This window comes from Nasonia vitripennis, assembly GCF_009193385.2.
Source record: "Nasonia vitripennis strain AsymCx chromosome 4 unlocalized genomic scaffold, Nvit_psr_1.1 chr4_random0003, whole genome shotgun sequence".
In the NCBI taxonomy this organism is placed as follows: Eukaryota; Metazoa; Arthropoda; class Insecta; order Hymenoptera; family Pteromalidae; genus Nasonia; species Nasonia vitripennis.
Window position 1 is genome coordinate 90,301 of NW_022279638.1, and position 18,376 is coordinate 108,676.

Genomic DNA, 18,376 nt, shown 5'->3' on the forward strand with positions numbered 1-18,376 from the left:
GGTATTCTGGCAGGATCGCCAATGAAACGGTGTTTTACACCACTCTTCTCGGTACTATGCGCGTAGATGAAGTTATATTTTTAGAGAAGGGCAATGCACATTCACCGATCTGCGTCATAATTATGACGACAGATCTTTCAATAGAAAATTGATTATAGATTCAAGTATATATTTTATATGAATAGAGGTCCCGGATACCAGTAGGAAAAAATTACAATAATAAACTCTCTTTAAGTTATGTTTGAAAAAGAAAATTAATCTATTCAGTCAATTCTTTTAATACGAATATTGTATAAATATTGCATATATTACTTCTTAACAATGAAATTTAACAAGTAATTTTGTATGTTATACGATGTTTAGTATTAGATATGCTTTCAATTGGGTTATCTTTAGCGAGTCGCAATATTTTTATAAATATAGAGTATAATCTATATTATTCATCAATTTTTAAGTGATACGCTTGAGTTTCGTTATCAATTTAATAGAAATTAATTAAAAATTAATTACTATTAGATGCGCGTTAAAGTGCGTCTTCTAATACGAATCAAGATGCATTTATAAATATAGAAAATATTCTATATTTATGCTAAGTTTTTTAATTGATACGCCGAAATTGCGTTATTAATTATTACAATCTACAAAATTTTACAGGTTTTGAATTTATCTAAATATTTCGAAGTATTTCTACTCAAGGCGTAAATAGCTCTTGAGTAGAGACTAGTGCGCTTACATTGCACTGGAACTAGTGAATAAGCATAGGCCGCGCATGGCCTTTTATAGTGAGCTAAGCGAGCGCGAATTGAGCCGCCGAAATAGTGTTTACATGGAAGAGAGGGGCAGCGGAAAGGTCTTGCGTTTCTGAAATATAGTCGAACGACTTTAGTTTTCGATTAATTTAGAAAAAGCGGCGAATCGTATACGAGGCATTGCAAGCTATACACTCGAACTATAGTAGAGAAGCAGCCCGACCGCAGAGAGCGTAAGATGTCACTGTAGAGAGTAAGAGCATATGTTGTGTGCATCCGTCGATAACTATGTAATCCTTAACTCTATTAAATAAACAATTACAGATTAAGGATTAGAATAATCCGACAAAGTAATGTGGAAGTGTATTTTCTTTCAACCCAGATCTCGCATTTATAAACACTATCGAAATGGCGAAAGGCTAGCCTACAGAGGTTTCAAATGGGCAACGTCCTCAATCTGATTTTTACAAACTTCCCTCTGGATAAGAGTGTAACAGACTTTAAGGGTGCACACATTCAAAACATTGCTAGGGGGATAGCTTATATCTACATATTTCAAATGATGCCCAAAACGTTGAAAAATAATGATGCGATGGGCAGTTTCTAATAGAAAAACCTCAGGGGTAACTTGCAAAAATCTGAATATTGAGCTAAATAACAGCTTTCGGGTCACTCATTCAAAACATTTCTAGGTTAATAGCCTTAATCGAGTTTTTTTTTTCGTTTGACGATTGAAAAGTTAAAAAGTAATTTTGCAAAGCTGTAGATTTTAAGAATTTAGTATTTTTTATACAGTTTGGGGGTGAAAAGTACATCGTTGAATATCTCAACTTCCAGAAAATTATCTACATGATGATATAAATTTGATACGTTTCTCAAGGAGGCCGATGTCTCCTATTTCCGTCGGCATTCTCCTTTGGAATTGATGCTCCATTTATAAAAAAGCTGCATCGGAACCAATCATCCCCATCAAATGCGCTCGTAGAGTCATTCTGTCAGCATTGAAAGGGGCTTGAAAAGTGATAAAAGAGGCTGGTGGTAAACAGAACATTGGTATTCTACTTATTCTACCAGTTCCATCGAAGGTAGGAGGCTTCTTACTATTCCTCATACCTATATTTGCTGATTTAAACTAAAATTTGAAAGTCATTGACATAATAAAAGAAAGGAAGATATAGCTCTTGGTAAATGTCTCTATTTGAAACTATGTAAAACAGAGTTTGGCCTTTGTCTGAAGCCCGGAAAGGCGTTGAGAAAAAAAGATTGACTAGGTAAGATTACCTTAGAGATCTCTTACTAATATTGATCTCATAATGTATGCTAAAATCGTAAAAATTCCCATATTTAAGAAGTGTTTGTATGCGTAATACTCTTTCTGAAAATGGGCCACAGTATCGTAAATCTGCTATTATTAATTTGGATAATGCTACTAGTCCTGGCAAAAATTGGGTAGCATATCGAAAGAGAGGCAGCGACCTTGTGTACTTTGATAGTTTTGGAGACCTTCAACCACCTCTAGAATGTGAAAGGTATCAGGACTATGATATATATAATTTTTGGCGTCTATGTCTTCATTTCTTGAGTTCAAGATAATATAAAAAGGTGAAAAAATCATTATTTAAACAGTATCAATTTGACTATCATGAAAGCGATGTAAGCTATTGGAGAGACAAGGTTCATCCATGGAGTGGTAGTAAAAAATATTTATGGAGAGGTTTAGTTATATAGTTGAACTTCACAGGTGAGAGCGATGGTACTCTTATCATTTATAAATGCAAGACAATTTTTACATCAGGCGTATTAGTACTATGTATACGATGGGCCCAACTCCTAGTGCGGAATATACTCCTCTTTCTAATTCGAAAAATGATAAGAAACAGGAAATAAATGAAAAATCTTCTAATTAAAAACAGTATTCACTAAAATTTTCCACAAGTACTCATTTTATGCCTGAAGAAGAGGGTCATAAGAGATTCTGAAGTAGTGAGGTAACTTGAATATTAGTCATCCTTTCCGTAACGAGTAAGTCAGTAAGACGCCCGAACGGCGACCATAAGGTTCCGGGTTCAAGTGCCCTGCATAAAAAACGAAGTCTTTTTTCTTTTTTCATCAAGCAGACACATGTCTGTAAAGAAGCAAGCCATTGGTATCAAGAGCAGAATGTAACATCGGCCTTTGACGTCACCGCCAGCATGAAAACTCAATATATCAATCGGAGATCCCGCAGTTGGTATCTCGACGCAGGTGTGCCATAACTGACAGGCTATAGATAATTACGCCCCATCATCTTCCCCGGCCGTGCCAGAACGGATAGGCCATAAACCATTACGCCCCATACCCTCCCGAGGTGTGCTGGAACTGACATTATTTACCTACTCAATTCTGTTCACTTTTTAAAAGCGTGCATTGTCTCACAAAGGAAGAATTGTGGCTCGGTTAGAGCAAGTGTGATTCAGGATACGTCTATCTAAAATACACCTTATTCTAAATCAGTCAGTGTTAAGCGCACTGCCTATTTCTTATCTACTTTAATTCGATGAAAATCAGTACTTCAACTTCTAGGTTTTAAAGTACTCTTAATAAGTATCCAGAATCGCATGAAAAATAGTAAACAATTATAGCAGCTACGTTCCTTAGAATGGTTAAAAAATATATTATTTCCTACAAAGAATTTACTTACTTTTTTTTGTTCCGTGGCTTAATGACAATTCTTCTAGCAATGAATCTTCTTGTGCATTTCGAACTGATTTCAGCCCAAAAGTCTTAGCAGTTGCTAACTTTTCCTGCAGAATATTAGATAGTTTACCTTCAGATCGTGAACCGCGGCGATTAAAAGATGTAAGGATTGCATTAATTGATTTATCCTCTTTACCAGATGATAAATCTTCATCTTCTTCTTTTACGATACTACATTTACGTAATCGAGCATTCTACAAAAAAATTTAAATTTAATTATGTTTATTGTGTAATAATTAATGTTTAATATAAACTTTGGCACGGGTTTTATTATGATTATAATCTTTAATAATTAAGTCCATTAAGACAAATATTTTGTTTTAAAGTTCTTATATTTTTATTGACTACCACTTATGCGCGAGGCAGGTGGTTTACCACAGAGCTATCGCCGTTTTCTTTTTGAAGTTCTAATTAAGCTTTTGTTCATGAAAGTTCATACGTTTGTAAGATAAAACTAAGGGTTTTGAAGAGTTTAGTGATTCGAACAAACAATTTGTAAAATTTTACTTTATTTCTGATGTCTGTTTTTCTGTTAAACGGCTTAGACTGTTTCTGTGATCAAGTTTATGCTGTAATCTACGCTTTGTAAAAGTTAATTCTGACCTAACTACGTAAAATACAAGTTATATCAATAAGCCCTCGCGTATCAAATTGACCGACCATAAAGCACGCCTAGGCTAGAAGGACTTCCGTATATGGTAACCCGGCAATAGTGAGAATCCACAGCTGCACCAGAATAACTTGTCGACTGCAACAAGTAATCGTGTAAATTTTAAGAGCTATTAACATCCGTCGTACTACGAACTATCAAGTGATAGTTGGTCAAAGTTAGGATTTCTTTCGACGATCAAAGTTAGGATTTCAAGCAAAAATTGCTTGAAATCCTAACTTTGACCAACTATCACTCGATAGTTCGTAGTACGACGAAGTTTTCTAACATACAGCGTGCAGTAGATACTACTGTATAATAATTTATTCATATGCTATCAGACTCCTTAGTGGAAATGGAAATCGTGCCACACTGTGCCGAAACTGTGCCAGACTGTGCCAAGCTGTGCCACACTGTGCTACATGTATAACAAATCAAACATTTGGTAATAGTTTGGCAAATTGTGGCACAGTATAGCACAATTCTAATTTTTCAAAGTAAAAATATGTTTTCGCGTTTTGTTTAAGTTTTGGAACAGTTTGGCATGAATCGTAACAATTTAGCATAATATGGCTTAGTGTGGCACAGTCTGGCACAGTTTAGCACAGTTTAGCATAGTATGCCACAGTGTTCCACACTGAGGATCTTTCATGTTTATGACAAGTACCTGGTATAAGTCTTGAATATTATAAATATATGTATATGGGTGGTTCTGTGTGAAATCGAAGATGAAAATTTTTGTCCAAACTGTATATATATATGTTCTACATGTTGTACCTTATTCCAAAAAAAAAAAAAATTCTAGCGCGATTTCTTCTCTTAGCTTCGAGTTATAGTTAGTGAAAGTTGGGATTTCAAGCAATTTTTGAAATGTTTTACCTATTTTCAATGATTTGTAGCTCATAAGAGGTGCATTTTTAACTAAAACTACCCTGATACTTTTTTTTGTGAAATTTTCTGAATTTTTCAATAAATATATTTTAAAAGCCTTTTATATGTGTTAAGGCTACCATATTTGCATTTTAAACCTTAAAATATGACAATCTGAATGTTCGATCCGGACTCCGAGAACCTCAATACAGTAAAAAGATACCTTTTTATAGTTAAAAAGTAGCTGTAAAGTTTCAGAATGGGTCTGACCTTTTACTAGAAGTTATGTAGAAAACAAAAATGATATAATGGCTAATAAGTGGTTGTATATGCAAATTTGACACTCATAATCTAGTACATTTCATGACTATCGATACTAACAAAGTTACGCAGCTACGTAGCTTCAATTACAAGTGATGAAAATGAATATTCAACTTTTATACCTGTGCCTATAAATTGAATTCTACGTCGTCCTCGCTCTCCTACATTAATATGTAGTATCCTCTTGGTCAGCTTGGTGGCGCACGTATTCAGAGTCAAGAAAGCGGTCCCCCCTACCCGCCTGGCGCGCTTTCTTCACTTTTTCTTCGTGCGCGCACGGAGGTACACGTGTTAGAGTCTACGACCGTTTGGAAAAGTGTTTCATCTCAAAATATGAAAAACCAAAAAGCGAGGTCATGACCACGAGGAGCATGATCTCGATGAGATCAACAGGAATGTAGCGAGGTGCAACAGACGGATTGAACGAGCCCTAGAAAAGGAAAAGGACAAACGAGCGAAGGAAGACGCAAAAGATGACAAGGAAAATGGCGATCCTGAGGCTTTACCACCTCCCGACGATATTGTGCCCGACGAGAAAGACCAAGGAAAGGATGAGAGGAACGACTGGCTTAATTTCGTCAGTTTTGTATGAATTCTAACGTTCCGCGGGAAGACGCTGCGTCAACGTTGCGTGCCATTCGCGCCGAGAAGGCCGAGGCAGCGCGGTCGCGACAAACAAGACGATGCGTACACGCTTGTATTACAGGGCAAAGTCCAAATACTCGTCTATGCTCGTTTCTTGTGACGTGATAAAGACGTAGTGATCCATCTGTGCTCATTCTATGGCAAGACAAAGATGTGAAGTTCTTCCTGTGCTCTCTTATGGGGTGAAACAAAGAAATGGAGACTCGACCGTGCTTACTCGTGTGATAAGACAGTTCGAAACGATCTATTTGTGTGTGACATAATAACAGAAATTTACTTAATGTCAAATTATTCGATTGTTCTAAAAAATCAGAAACTTTTTTAGTTAACAGTTTAGCAAGGATCCTTCAGAAAGTCAGGCCTTAAAACTGGAAGTCAACGCAGACTTATTAAAGAGATGGACTTTTTCTGCAAGGAAGGGATGAAAAAAGAGGACATTGATCGGATCATGTAGAATTATGCCTGTGTAGCTGAGTTAGACGCCCCAAAACTAAACCCACAAATTGTGGCATCAATGAAAGAGTACGCCCTTACCAGAGAGTAAGTCAAATAAGATTTAATTTCTTCGAAAATGTACAAATATTTTATCTATTTTTGCTGCTTAATCAAATGAGTGAAGTGCAAAAGATAGCTGGTACAGCCTTATCTATTATTAGATTAATTATTACAAGTTTTTACAAAGATAATGAGAGCGATTTAGAATTTAACCTTGAGACCCTTCTCACACTTTTATACGACTCAGGAAAGATTTTGTCGGATATAGTCCACAAACAAAACAATACAAGAAAAGCATTTATCGAGCCAGGACTCTCTAAGGAGACCAAAGCCGTCTTAAAAGACTTAAAAACAAATGAGTTTCTGTATGGGAAAGACTTGCCGGAAAAAATTAAGGAGGCTAAGGCTTTGAATAAAGTAGGCAACGAGCTAAAGCTCTCTCAGCCTAATAAACCGGGCGCCTCAACGAACAAGTCGTCAAACTACAGGGCCCCGTTTGTGAGCATTAAGTGTAGATATGCATTCGTCGAGTGATGAAGAGGTGAGGGATGACCAGTCACATGCGCTAAGAAAGTCCCTTAGCTTCTCGGCGCTGATTCCTTTAAAGTTTCTGTAAGAGTATGTGTTAGGTACGTATCGTGGAATCTGTACGTCGAGAGTGGCCGTGATAAGGTCATGTCCGTTGATGAAAGGTAAGTTTGTCTTCCAGTATGACAGCAGGCGATCCTGCTCGTCGATTAGACACAAGTCAAGTCAGGTATCAGAACCCTGTTTGTGGTGCGTGGCACCATAGGGAACAGATGAAAGGGAGTTTTCATCAATGAAGGCCTTGATGAACTTGACATCTTCAGATGAAGAAAGTTGGTCACAGTTGAAGTCTCCCATTATGACCTTCGTGGAATAGTTGTGCATGTGGGTTGTTAGTTGGTCTATGAAGTTAGAGCCTTGGAAGAATGGAGCATGAGGTGGACGATACACAACCCCCACGAAGATGGGAGAGACTCCCTTTGCCGATACCTCACAGAAGAGATATTCAGGCTTGCCTGGCTTGCCAGACCATTCACCGTCAGATGATGAAATAACGCTAACTGTCAGTGATTTATGTATGCAGAGGGCCACACCTCCTCCGTTTCTGTTTCTGTCTCGTCTGTACAGTAGGTAGTCGTCCAGTGAAGGGATGGACCTTACCTTGTCGCTCAACCAGGTCTCAGTAACAGCTATTACTTGGAATGGAGGGCGAGTGGATAAGAAAAGACTGATCATCTCAATGTGACCCGTAAGCGAGCTCGCATTAAAATGACAGACTCGTAGACCTTCGGACAGAGATACCTTAGAACCGGATGAAGACGTGGCAGATGAGCTTGATGGTAGGTGGGGTGGAATGATGTGTGTGTGTGTGTGTGTGTGTGTTGTAGCCTCAGTGTTGGACGATGTTGGCAGCGGGCGGAAACCGGGCTAAAAAAGTCTCCAGCTCGGCGTCGGTGGTGATGATGGTAGCACGCTCGCTGTCATCGTTGCAGCGCATGTAAAGCCTTCCATCTCTGACGAAAGTTCGGCAGCCCTGCCTCCTCTTGGCCTCCAGCCTAGCCCTTGTACGCAGCTTATGGACGTCTGAGGGGAGCAGCTCGTTGATGTTTATGAGCCCTTGATCGTCAGGACTCAGAGCTTTAGCCTCCTCCAGCAACATAGCGTCCAATTCGTTAGTGTGTATCTTGCGTTTCCGGGCTTTGGCGACGGCGATCGAGCGTGCAAGCGCACTTGAAGATAGGGTGACGGCTAGTGGTGGCAGTCTGCCGTCACCCCTGGCGGAGCTGTTTATAGCATCAAGCCTCCCCATGGTCCTGACGGATGCTACGTCTCTTCTGAGGACCGTGGGGTCAAGCGCGTTCACAACTGAGAAAGCAAGGAGGTGCAGCGAGGTTTCACGGGTATAGTGCAAACCCGTGACAACGACCACACAGTTCGAGGTCTGCTCCTGGCACGTCTTGACCCTAGCTAATTCATTGCGTAGGCTGCAAATCTCCGCAGTGTTGGGCACAGTGCTGCCGTTGTCCTGCTGCATTGTCGGGCTCCTCGATGACAGATCTTGGATTTGTGTCTGCAGCTCGGTGATGGTGGACTCAGCATTGTGTATGCGAGTTTTGAGTACAGGGGGCCCTGACGCTGCTCAATTTTAGAAATCCTCTCCGACACGATGTTCTGGGTCTTGAGGTCCTCCGTTTGAGCATTACGTATGTCGTCGAGTGCTCCACGAATGTCCCTCAAGCGGCCTCAACGGACGGCGTAGGTGTTGTTACTCCGGCCGAGCGGGTTGGTGAGAGATTTCTCGATGTGTAGGTTGATGGTGGTACTGACCTCTTCTTCTTATTCACCGGCTGCTGTTGTTTGGGAGTATTCATGCCTGCTGCTGTTGTTGTAGTTACTCCCGTTGCTGCTGTTGTAGCAAAGGTGGATTTAGTCCTCACTTTGGCACCCTTGGCGTTGTTGTTGTCTGCAAATGAGGGACAGGCTATAATCTGCCTGTCGTTCACCACGATAGTCTTGATGTTGATGGTGTTTTGGCACTTGACGTGGTAGTACAGACCACAAAATTCACACTTTTTGGGGTCTTTGTGCTGTATGGGTTGTTTACAGCTGCTGCATGGTTGAAAAGGCACTTCCACACTTTTCTCGCCGTTTGCACTCATTTTTCGTCGATAACTTACTCGATCAGTGTGAAGACTACTTGAAAGTTCTCCCACGATGCAGCAGATATCACCACGATGTTGATTGCGGAGAGAGACGCCGTGCAAGTGAAATGGACCCGAAGGCAAGAAGCAGTAGAAAAGCTGTACAAAAAAATGATGGATCAGCAGAGCTGTCAACTGTACTCACCAGAAAGAGAGAGAGAGAGAGAGAGAGAGAGAGAGAGAGAGAGAGAGAGAGAGAGAGAGAGAGAGATCTTAGGAATTGTGTTCAAGTATACATTGCACTTTTTAACATTGCTGTAAATATAGTCTGCAAATTGTTTTTATTTGCAAAAACCATAATAGAAAATTTCATAGAACGCCTGCAGCATTTTAATAAATGAATGCGCTTGAACACTTAAAAGTAAATTTTGTAAAACGGCTGCAGCATTTTAATAAATAGAGTCCCTGAATATTAATAAAATAAAAAAAATACATATGTCTTTTGAAAAATATACCTTACCAACACGTCCTTGCCGTGAAAGTCGGGTAAGAACATAATAAAGTTGGCTAACGTTGAAATAATAGAGAACATAATTTTCGATTATTTCTTTCGATATTAATTGCAAGAATATCGTACATCACAACCTTTTACGAGACACCATCGATAACGTTTAAAAGGATGCGCAGGTTGAGTTAATATAAATACTTTCCTGTTGTTTATCAATGACGTCTGCGTATGCGCAAAAATATATATGCATATCGTGAAAAATTGGTTCCAGTGCTCATTCTGGTCTGACCTCTAGAAGCGGTAACATCGGTGAATTCTATTATTTTTAAAATTATCTACCCTGGTAGAAAACTCTGCATATTATGGCGATATTTGTACAAAAATTTTTTCAAAACAAGGTAATATTATAAGTTTTTTTCAAAGTATTTTCAGTATTTTTAGATATACGTCATTTTAACATGCGTTGACGATAAAATTATTGCAATAACATGCTTAATTTTCTATGGGAGTAGAATATACTTTCACAGCTATTCGCTTGAATTTATTGAACTATCAGAAGCAGACTAAACGTTTGGAAGACTGCGCAGGTTGAGTTCATATTAATACTTTCCTGTTATTTATCAATGAACTTTTATTATATTTCCCTTTAATTATTCTGCTCTGACCTGTAGAAGCGGTATGTATGCGTAATATGTATGCGCAGGTTATCATTCATATTATTCCTCATTTGAAGTTTGTTTAGTAATTTTACTAACTACAACCTTGTGCATATATTGACTTTATTGGTTTCAATGGAGGGACGCGGTTTGCTTTGGCAAACCGGAGAAACGGAGAACGCCAAAATGGATTTCTCTTTAATATAATAAGAAATAGTAGATAGGCTATAGGCATACCAGACATAGGCATACTAAAACACCCCCTCTCCTCTCAGAGTATTTTAGTACCCGATGAGAGAGTGGGCATAATTTTTCCTCTCTCTCTATTATGTTTTGGAATGCCTATAACGTTCTCTACTTTTTTAAAATTTTTTTTTTATTTTGTGTATTTTACTTTAAAGTTTATGCTGAACAATTTCATGAGTTTGACATTGTGCAATACACAGGTCGTCTTATAGCTTGGATTATGATTTGTGCATACTGTGACGCACTTAAAAGATGGTTTTGACGGATAGCCATACTGTTCAATATTGTGAACAGGAAATTTGAATCGTTGAAGCCATTTCTGTTTTAATGCACCCATGACAACAATTTTTTATGCATCATGTAAAGCGTCACGAAGCAAGTTTCCGATTTGAGAGTAATCATGTCCATCCGTTTTCCACCTGATGCCATGATAATTATGTTTGAGCCATTTGTTTTCCCTTTGCATTTTGTCTGAGAGTTTTTCCATGAGAAGCGATTTTTGAATGTTAGAACAATAGGATCTGCACTATTTTCCTTGAGAGATATGATTGCTAATTCCTTTAGAATATAATCTTCTTCGGTTTGCTTGAAGCCAGTCATGTCTACTGCATACTCCATCTTTCCGATGCAGCTTAGACGAGCTTCTTGACATCTCCACTAATAGGATTGTACTTAACGATGCGATCGTGTAAGATCAGACAGTAGGCTGAAGTGTTAGCAGGAAAATATTTTATAGCCTCAAACTCCAGACGTACATCGACAGGAGCGCTCTTGAGAGATTCGTTTTGTCGTGAACAGTCAATAACTACGAGTGGTGCAAAGTTGAGAAACGAAGACTTTGTCAGCTGCGGTTGCGGATCTCTTCCATAGTAGGATTTTTGAAAATTAGCGTACATATCATAGAGAATGGCAAACTGATTTTTAGCTATGTCGAGATTCATATTGTTGTATGGATAATATTGTGAATTCAAGAAAAGTTTCACATTACTCAACTCACAATAGTCAAATCGACTAGCATTTGCAGTTCTCATTGATTTTCTCTTTTTTTGCAGTCCAAGAATCACAAAACGAGGTTTTTCCAATTGATTTGATGTTTTCACTGTCCAGACGTGTTTAGTAGTGCTTGGGAGAAGAGGATATTCAAATAACTCCCAAGAACGGAAACACATGGAGATAGGATTATCTTTACCAATGAAATTCAATAGCTGGATTTTTTGTTTATCAGATGCAACAACATATGGCATCAACCACTCTATCTTTGATACTTTTACTTCGTAATCTTCATAAGTAGTTACACCAGATGCTACAGCGCCTTCCTGGATTATTACTTTCAAGTCGCTTCTCGATCTTGTGAGAATGAGCTCATGCTTCATATTAACTATTATCTTTTTATAGTCTTCTGCAAAACCCAAGATCATACTCAGTGGAATCGCAACGTCAAAATTTTCTTTGTCATCTACGACCGATTTGATATCGTCTTGAATACCAAGCCAGCCCGCATTCTCCAGCATATCATTCTGATTTATTTTAAATGAAATCAATCCTTTCATAACACTGCTCTGACCAACATTTTTACTTTTATCTATCTCCACAGCATTAATCTCATAACGAATTTCATCAAACAGATGACAAATGCCATTGTTGACAAATTTAGTTTTAGCAAGTGCTGCTGATCTACCTTTTACTTTTTTCGTCCATTTTTCTGGAAGCAGCAAAGAATTATACACGTGAATATTTTCCACGAACTTTTAGTCCTAGACTTTTCAGAAACTGAATGCTCTTACGTGTTAACGGTTTGAGTTTCTTCGGTCGACTGATGACTGGTTGCCATGATGACTGATTTATATATGATCCAGAATTGTAAACGATGCCCATTATACAGATTTGATGTGAAGTCTAATAGTGATTTCCTCTCCTCGAAAATTCACCAAATTTTTATCCTGATCGACAATTTGAATTTGTAGATGATATATGCACTTGACACTGAGCGGTAGATATATGACGTGTGACGGAACTTCTATGATTTTATATCCCGGAGGCACTCTGGGAAAGAACTCATGGATTGTATGAACTTTCTTATTATTGATATAAGCACCTCCAGTAATATTGCACTCAACTCTGAGTTGATTCTCAATATTTTCACTGGTAAATCAGAGCTGTGTTGAATGTTCTCTTCGAGAGTGCGAGGAGCAAAGCCAAGGAGACTGTCTATGGAATCGTGAGGTGTGAGATCTATCGGATGACTGCAGAGAATTTCACTTCTAAGAGTATTGTTGTTAGCTTTCAAAGAGAATTCGATTCCTTTGGATTTCAAAGTTGTTTGTAAAAATTGATTAATAGCATCAATCTCATAACTGCCAGTAGGAATATTAATAATAATAATATCTCCGTTTAAATGCAGTTTATTATTTGAATAGTCAACATTGGGAATAGAGTTAAATGATAAAAGTTCAACTAAACCCAAGACAAAATTTTTATGCTTCGGTAGTTCAATCGAAGGAAAATATTGCGCTTCTAAGACAGATGAATTTCCTGAGAGACTCAAAGTGAAGCTATCTTCCATAACTGATCGGAGGATAATGATTCCGTTCGTCAGTGAGCACCTCTTTTATAGTCTCTCAGCTAAGAAAAAAAGACATAGATGGCCACATATAAATGAGTCAAAATTTTGTATTTCACTTCTTTCACGTTAAAATGATGATGATGATGATGATGATGATGATGATGATGATGATGATGATGATGATGATGATGATGATGATGATGATGATGATGATGATGATGATGATGATGATGATGATGATGATGATGATGATGATGATGATGATGATGATGATGATGATGACACAATAACCAATTCTACATTTAGATCCGCGAGTGGAAAATATGATACAGCTGAAGACTTTTTATCATTGCTAGATAAAAGCCGTAGAACGATTGATAATATATACGGAGTGCGAAAGGTTGATGAAGTGTATATGATTGGTGATTCAGAAATTGAATTTGATGATAAATATGGCAAAGTCAGAAATGAAAGTTATCCTAAAACGAGTGGACTGATGGAATTGCTATTTAAAAAATATCCGGATGATCTTCTTCTGAGCTCATCAGATCGTGCAAATTATCGCAAGATTCTGGAAGCAACAAATGCTCATCGGAAAAAATTCAGCAAAGATGAATCTATATGAATGTCGAGAAGTAATAAATATAAGAATATTTTAGCACCAATGTTCCGCAGCACTCCACGTAAAAAGAACAGTAGCAGCAGAGGAGGTGTCATACCTAAATATAAAATAGCGAAGAAAAATTCTTTCATTGATCTCGTCTACTGGGATGATCCAAACGAGCTTACTGAGAGACTTCGATTATTCATTGCTGAACGATCAGCTGGAAATAATAATCACGTCAATGAAATCCAGTCGATTATTGAGGAATTACGTGAAGCTGAGCATATATATAGATACGCAACTTTCTTCTTTGCATCAGTATTACCATGAGTCTCGATGTGTTTGGAAGAAAACTTGAGGGCTCGCAAGTGAGTCGTGGTTCTCCAGGCATTGGTTTCAATTTTACACCGGACGGTGATTTTGATTTAGAAAACAAGCGACTTTTCAACCTAGGACCGCCCAATCATCCAAACGATGCAATCACATTGTATTCACTGAAAGTTATTCTACAAATTGAAATAAATTATATAGCTACTAAAATTGCTGGAATTGGTGAAGTTATAGAAGAATACAAGCAGCAAGTTGAAAAACATCAATTGGAAGTGAATGCAAAATTGCGTTATCTTTATAGTACAACTCTTCGCAATTCCTCTGGTGTTGATTATATCATTGAAGAAGTGAATAAACAATTAAAAGTTCGTATAGACGAATTTCCAGATGGATTTTCATCTACTGTAAAGGAAGATGGAATGTCATAGAGTAGCTGAAGAGCTGCACAAGCCAGCACGTCGGCGATACAAGAGAAGAAAATATGACATACGTGGAATAGACGAGACTTGGCAAGCGGATCTTGTAGAAATGATACCATATTCTAAAGAAAACAAAGTTTTTCATTACTTACTCACTGTCATAGATATATTTTCAAAGTATGCATGGGCCATGCCAGTCAAGTCAAAGAGTGGTAATGATGTTACTACAGCTATGAAGTTAATACTAGAAGAAGGACGAGTACCGAAGAATCTACAAACTGACCAAGGAAAAGAATTTTACAATTCAATTTTTCAAAAACTTATGAAAAAGCACAATATACACTTATACTCTTCGCATAGTAATCTTCATGCAAGTATATGCGAACGATTCAATAGAACATTAAAAAATGCAATATGGACAGAATTCAGCAAACAAGGAAGCTATAAATGGTTGGATATTCTACCTAACTTGCTCAAAGCATACAATTTGAGAAAACGTCGGACAACAGGAATCGAGCCTGAAAATGTTACACTGGCAAATGAGCGAGAAGTCAAGAGACGTTTTCCAAATGAGAAGTCGCCAGTGAAAAAACCGAAATTTAAAGTAGGAGATAAAGTACGAATAAGTAGGATAAAAAATGGTTTTGAAAAAGGTTACACACCAAATTGGTCTACTGAAATTTTTACAATAACGCGAGTTGTCAAAACTAATCCAACAACATACCACCTCAAAGATTATAACAATAAAATCGTCTCAGGTGGCTTTTATTAAACAGAAATTCATAAAACTATGTATCCTGAAATTTATCTAGTAGAAAAAATATTAAGAGAAAGTGGTAAACGTGTATATGTTAAATGGCTAGGATTTAGTGACGAGCATAATAGTTGGATAAATAAAAATGAGATTCTTTAATGTAACTATATTAACAATTTATGTTCTTTTTTTTATGGATAAAAGGATCAGATTGTAGTAAATAAAAAAAGCAGATGTATTATGTTTATCATATTAAATTTATTCATGCATTATTATTATGTGCAAGTTAATAAAAAATATATCTTTGTAAAATCAATTTATGATTTATTCATTCTTATTGAGTACTAGAATCGAACTTAAAAGAAGATACACCCAGATATTTTAAAAATAAACAAAGTTTATTTGCACTGTTGCAGAGTGAATTGAAAAACGCTTCATCTTTCAGAATAGCCGATGAAATCTTCTCTGGCAAGAAAACTTGAAAGCTGTCATTAAGTTCAGCAACAATCTTCGTACCGAACCTTGTCTTGACCTCTTTCAGTGCTGTCACCATATACTGATGATCTTTTTCCATGTCTGTTGCTCTTTTCTTTGGCAAGAACTCTCGCTCAGCAATCTTGTTGAGTGCAGATAGATCCATTCTGAAAAAAGCAAAAATAAAAATTTATGTTAGAGAAAATTGTATTAAAGACAAGTAATGAGGGAGAACTATGAAATATAACTTACTTATTATGAAGTTAGGTGAGCCTTGGTCTCTTTGTAGAAGGTTCGTTGTTCGCTTCGATTTCTCGAATGTGCTCCTCGTTGTTGTCCGTGCGTTCATATAGCCCATTTCCCACCACAATTCCTGCCCTTTCCATTGACTCTAGTAAGATATCCCTTCTCTCTTCTGATTCTAATCTTATCTTATCTAATGATGGATCCCATTCGTGCATGAACTCCTCAGGCACATCGTATTCAATCCTGATTTGTTTACCTTCATCCCCCCTCCCACTTTCTCCCTCTCTTTTTTCTTCTGCATCATTGCCATTGGTTACCTCATCCTCCCTCTTATTTTCTCCCTCTCTTTTTTCTTCTGCTTCATTGCCATTAGCTGCATTGTATCCCCTCTCCTCCGCTTCCCCCTCTACATGCATTGCAGCTTGCGTCATCTGTTCTTCCATAATTCTGTAATGACCCCAGGGCAAAGTATCTGTACTATGAGGTAATAAGTATCTTTTATCATCGTGAGGACTTAGAGCAATTTTTTCTTGTTTTTCAGTATGGACTATGTGTAATTTTGAACGAATATTGCACTGCTTACGTTTTATAATAACAAGATCTTGAAGACATTTTCGATAATCTTCGAATCTGATTGATTTCTTTACTACATTGGATTTTATCCCTTTGGCTTTTTTCACTGTCTCAGCTCCATCAATCAAAATACTATACATTTTGCTTCTTAAACCTACGAACTCTGTCATAATCCTGCCACAGTATTCGTCTTTCATCAATCCAGGAACTTTTTTATTAACACGCGGAATTTCAAACTGATTATTCTCATCATAATCAGAAGTATCAAACTTGTGTATATCTTCTTTCATTATATGATACATATCAATGTCCGCAACTTCGTATATTAAACTATCTGTATCTATATAAAGAAGTTTACATTTTTCTTCTACTCGTTGTTTCATATATGAATAATGAAAATCATATACTAATGTTTTTTGACAAATCGAGAATACAGAGACCAACATAAATTGGTTTCTTGATTGTTATACTTGTCTTCTTTAGCTGAATAGCAACTAAATTTTCATCAAAGATTGCACAACTATGAAAATTTGGTTGAACTATACGTGCTTCTGCTCCATATCGACCTGTAAATTTATTCACTAAACGCACATCAACGCGAGATCGCTCTCTCTCGATACACTTTCCATAGACAGCATTAATTAATAATTTATAAAACAGTTTTTCAAATTCATTCTTGGACTGCTTTCTTTTCTCTGTATTTAGTTCGACATATGGTTTGAGCCAGGCCTTCTGCTCAAAACTCAAAATTCTATGCACCTTTTTCAGTCGAAGTCAATTATCTAACGCCTGTTTCAGTGCTCGATAATGAATTACATACCTTGTCTTATCATTTAAAGTAGTTAGAAGTTTCTTCTGTTTAGAGCCAGGTGGTGTACGATGCTCTGCGCAAAAAGGGAGATCTCGATGATCATCGTGTACTTCTTCAGGATACTCTAAGTCAACTTCAGCAAAATAGCCTATGTCAGAATCTGGTGGTGTATTGAAAAAACATGTATTTGTCTCATATTCTATCCATTTAAATTTTCCAACTGGCAAAGGTTGTCCATTGCCCATCCACAAAGATTATTTATATCAAAATATAAGAGAGTCTTTGTTTTCTGCTCCTTATCATATGAAGGTCCCATATATGGATTGTTTGCCTTGGCATACCGATTACAATATTGACTTATTCCACCTCGAATCCCTGCTTCAATAAACATCAGCATGTCAATATCTGTAAGAAGCTCCAATTCCACCTTTGTCATTTTAAGAGCTGCTGAAAATGTTAGTCCAGGAGTCGTGTAAAAATGTGCAGGGCATAAATCATATACTCTAAGAGATGTCTCCCGAAAACTTTCAAAAACATCAGCCAATAATAAAACATCCGTTTTCAAGTATAGATCAGAATATTCACTTAAAGTTTTTATATTAAACATATTCCAGACTTGAACAGCATGATTGTAATCTTTCTCAGTAATATGTGAATCTGTTAATTTGTTGTAAAATTCATTTTTTTCTGGCAGTTTTGTTGTCATTAGTTTATCTAATTCATCAACAAAATCATATGGAAATATGCCTTTGCGTCTAAGAAGATTGATTTTTTCATCCGTGAAGCCATCAGATCGAAACTCATTTACTGCTATTGGCACGTTCTCTAGATATGATGCAAGTTTCTCCAATGATGATGATAAAAAACGCCATGAATCTATAAATCTAAAACTGATGTCCAATTCATCAATGTACTTTGTAAATGAAATATATTTTTCCTTATTATGAGGTATCAGATAAACTCGTCCTTTCATCAATGTAGAAGTAGCGAAGTAGCGATTTCATTCAAAATGAAGTGTGTGTCATAATTGAGGTTATGAAAAATAACTGGCACAAATC

At 37.2% G+C, this 18,376-nt stretch overlaps 1 protein-coding gene across 15 annotated transcripts in view; it reads right to left on the bottom strand.

The window, feature by feature from the left end:
- Positions 1 to 3,421: 3,421 nt before the first annotated feature.
- LOC100679361 (SNF-related serine/threonine-protein kinase) overlaps positions 3,422 to 18,376 on the bottom strand; it is a 738,484-nt gene continuing 723,529 nt past the window's right edge. For 10 of the 15 annotated variants that reach the window (XM_032601900.1, XM_032601897.1, XM_032601895.1 and 7 more), the window contains one exon: positions 3,422 to 3,679. In XM_032601900.1, the coding sequence (XP_032457791.1) occupies positions 3,422 to 3,679 (258 nt within the window). The remainder of the gene's footprint in view (positions 3,680 to 18,376) is intronic. The other 5 variants (XM_032601898.1, XM_031928115.2, XM_031928111.2 and 2 more) reach the window with 2 other exon arrangements.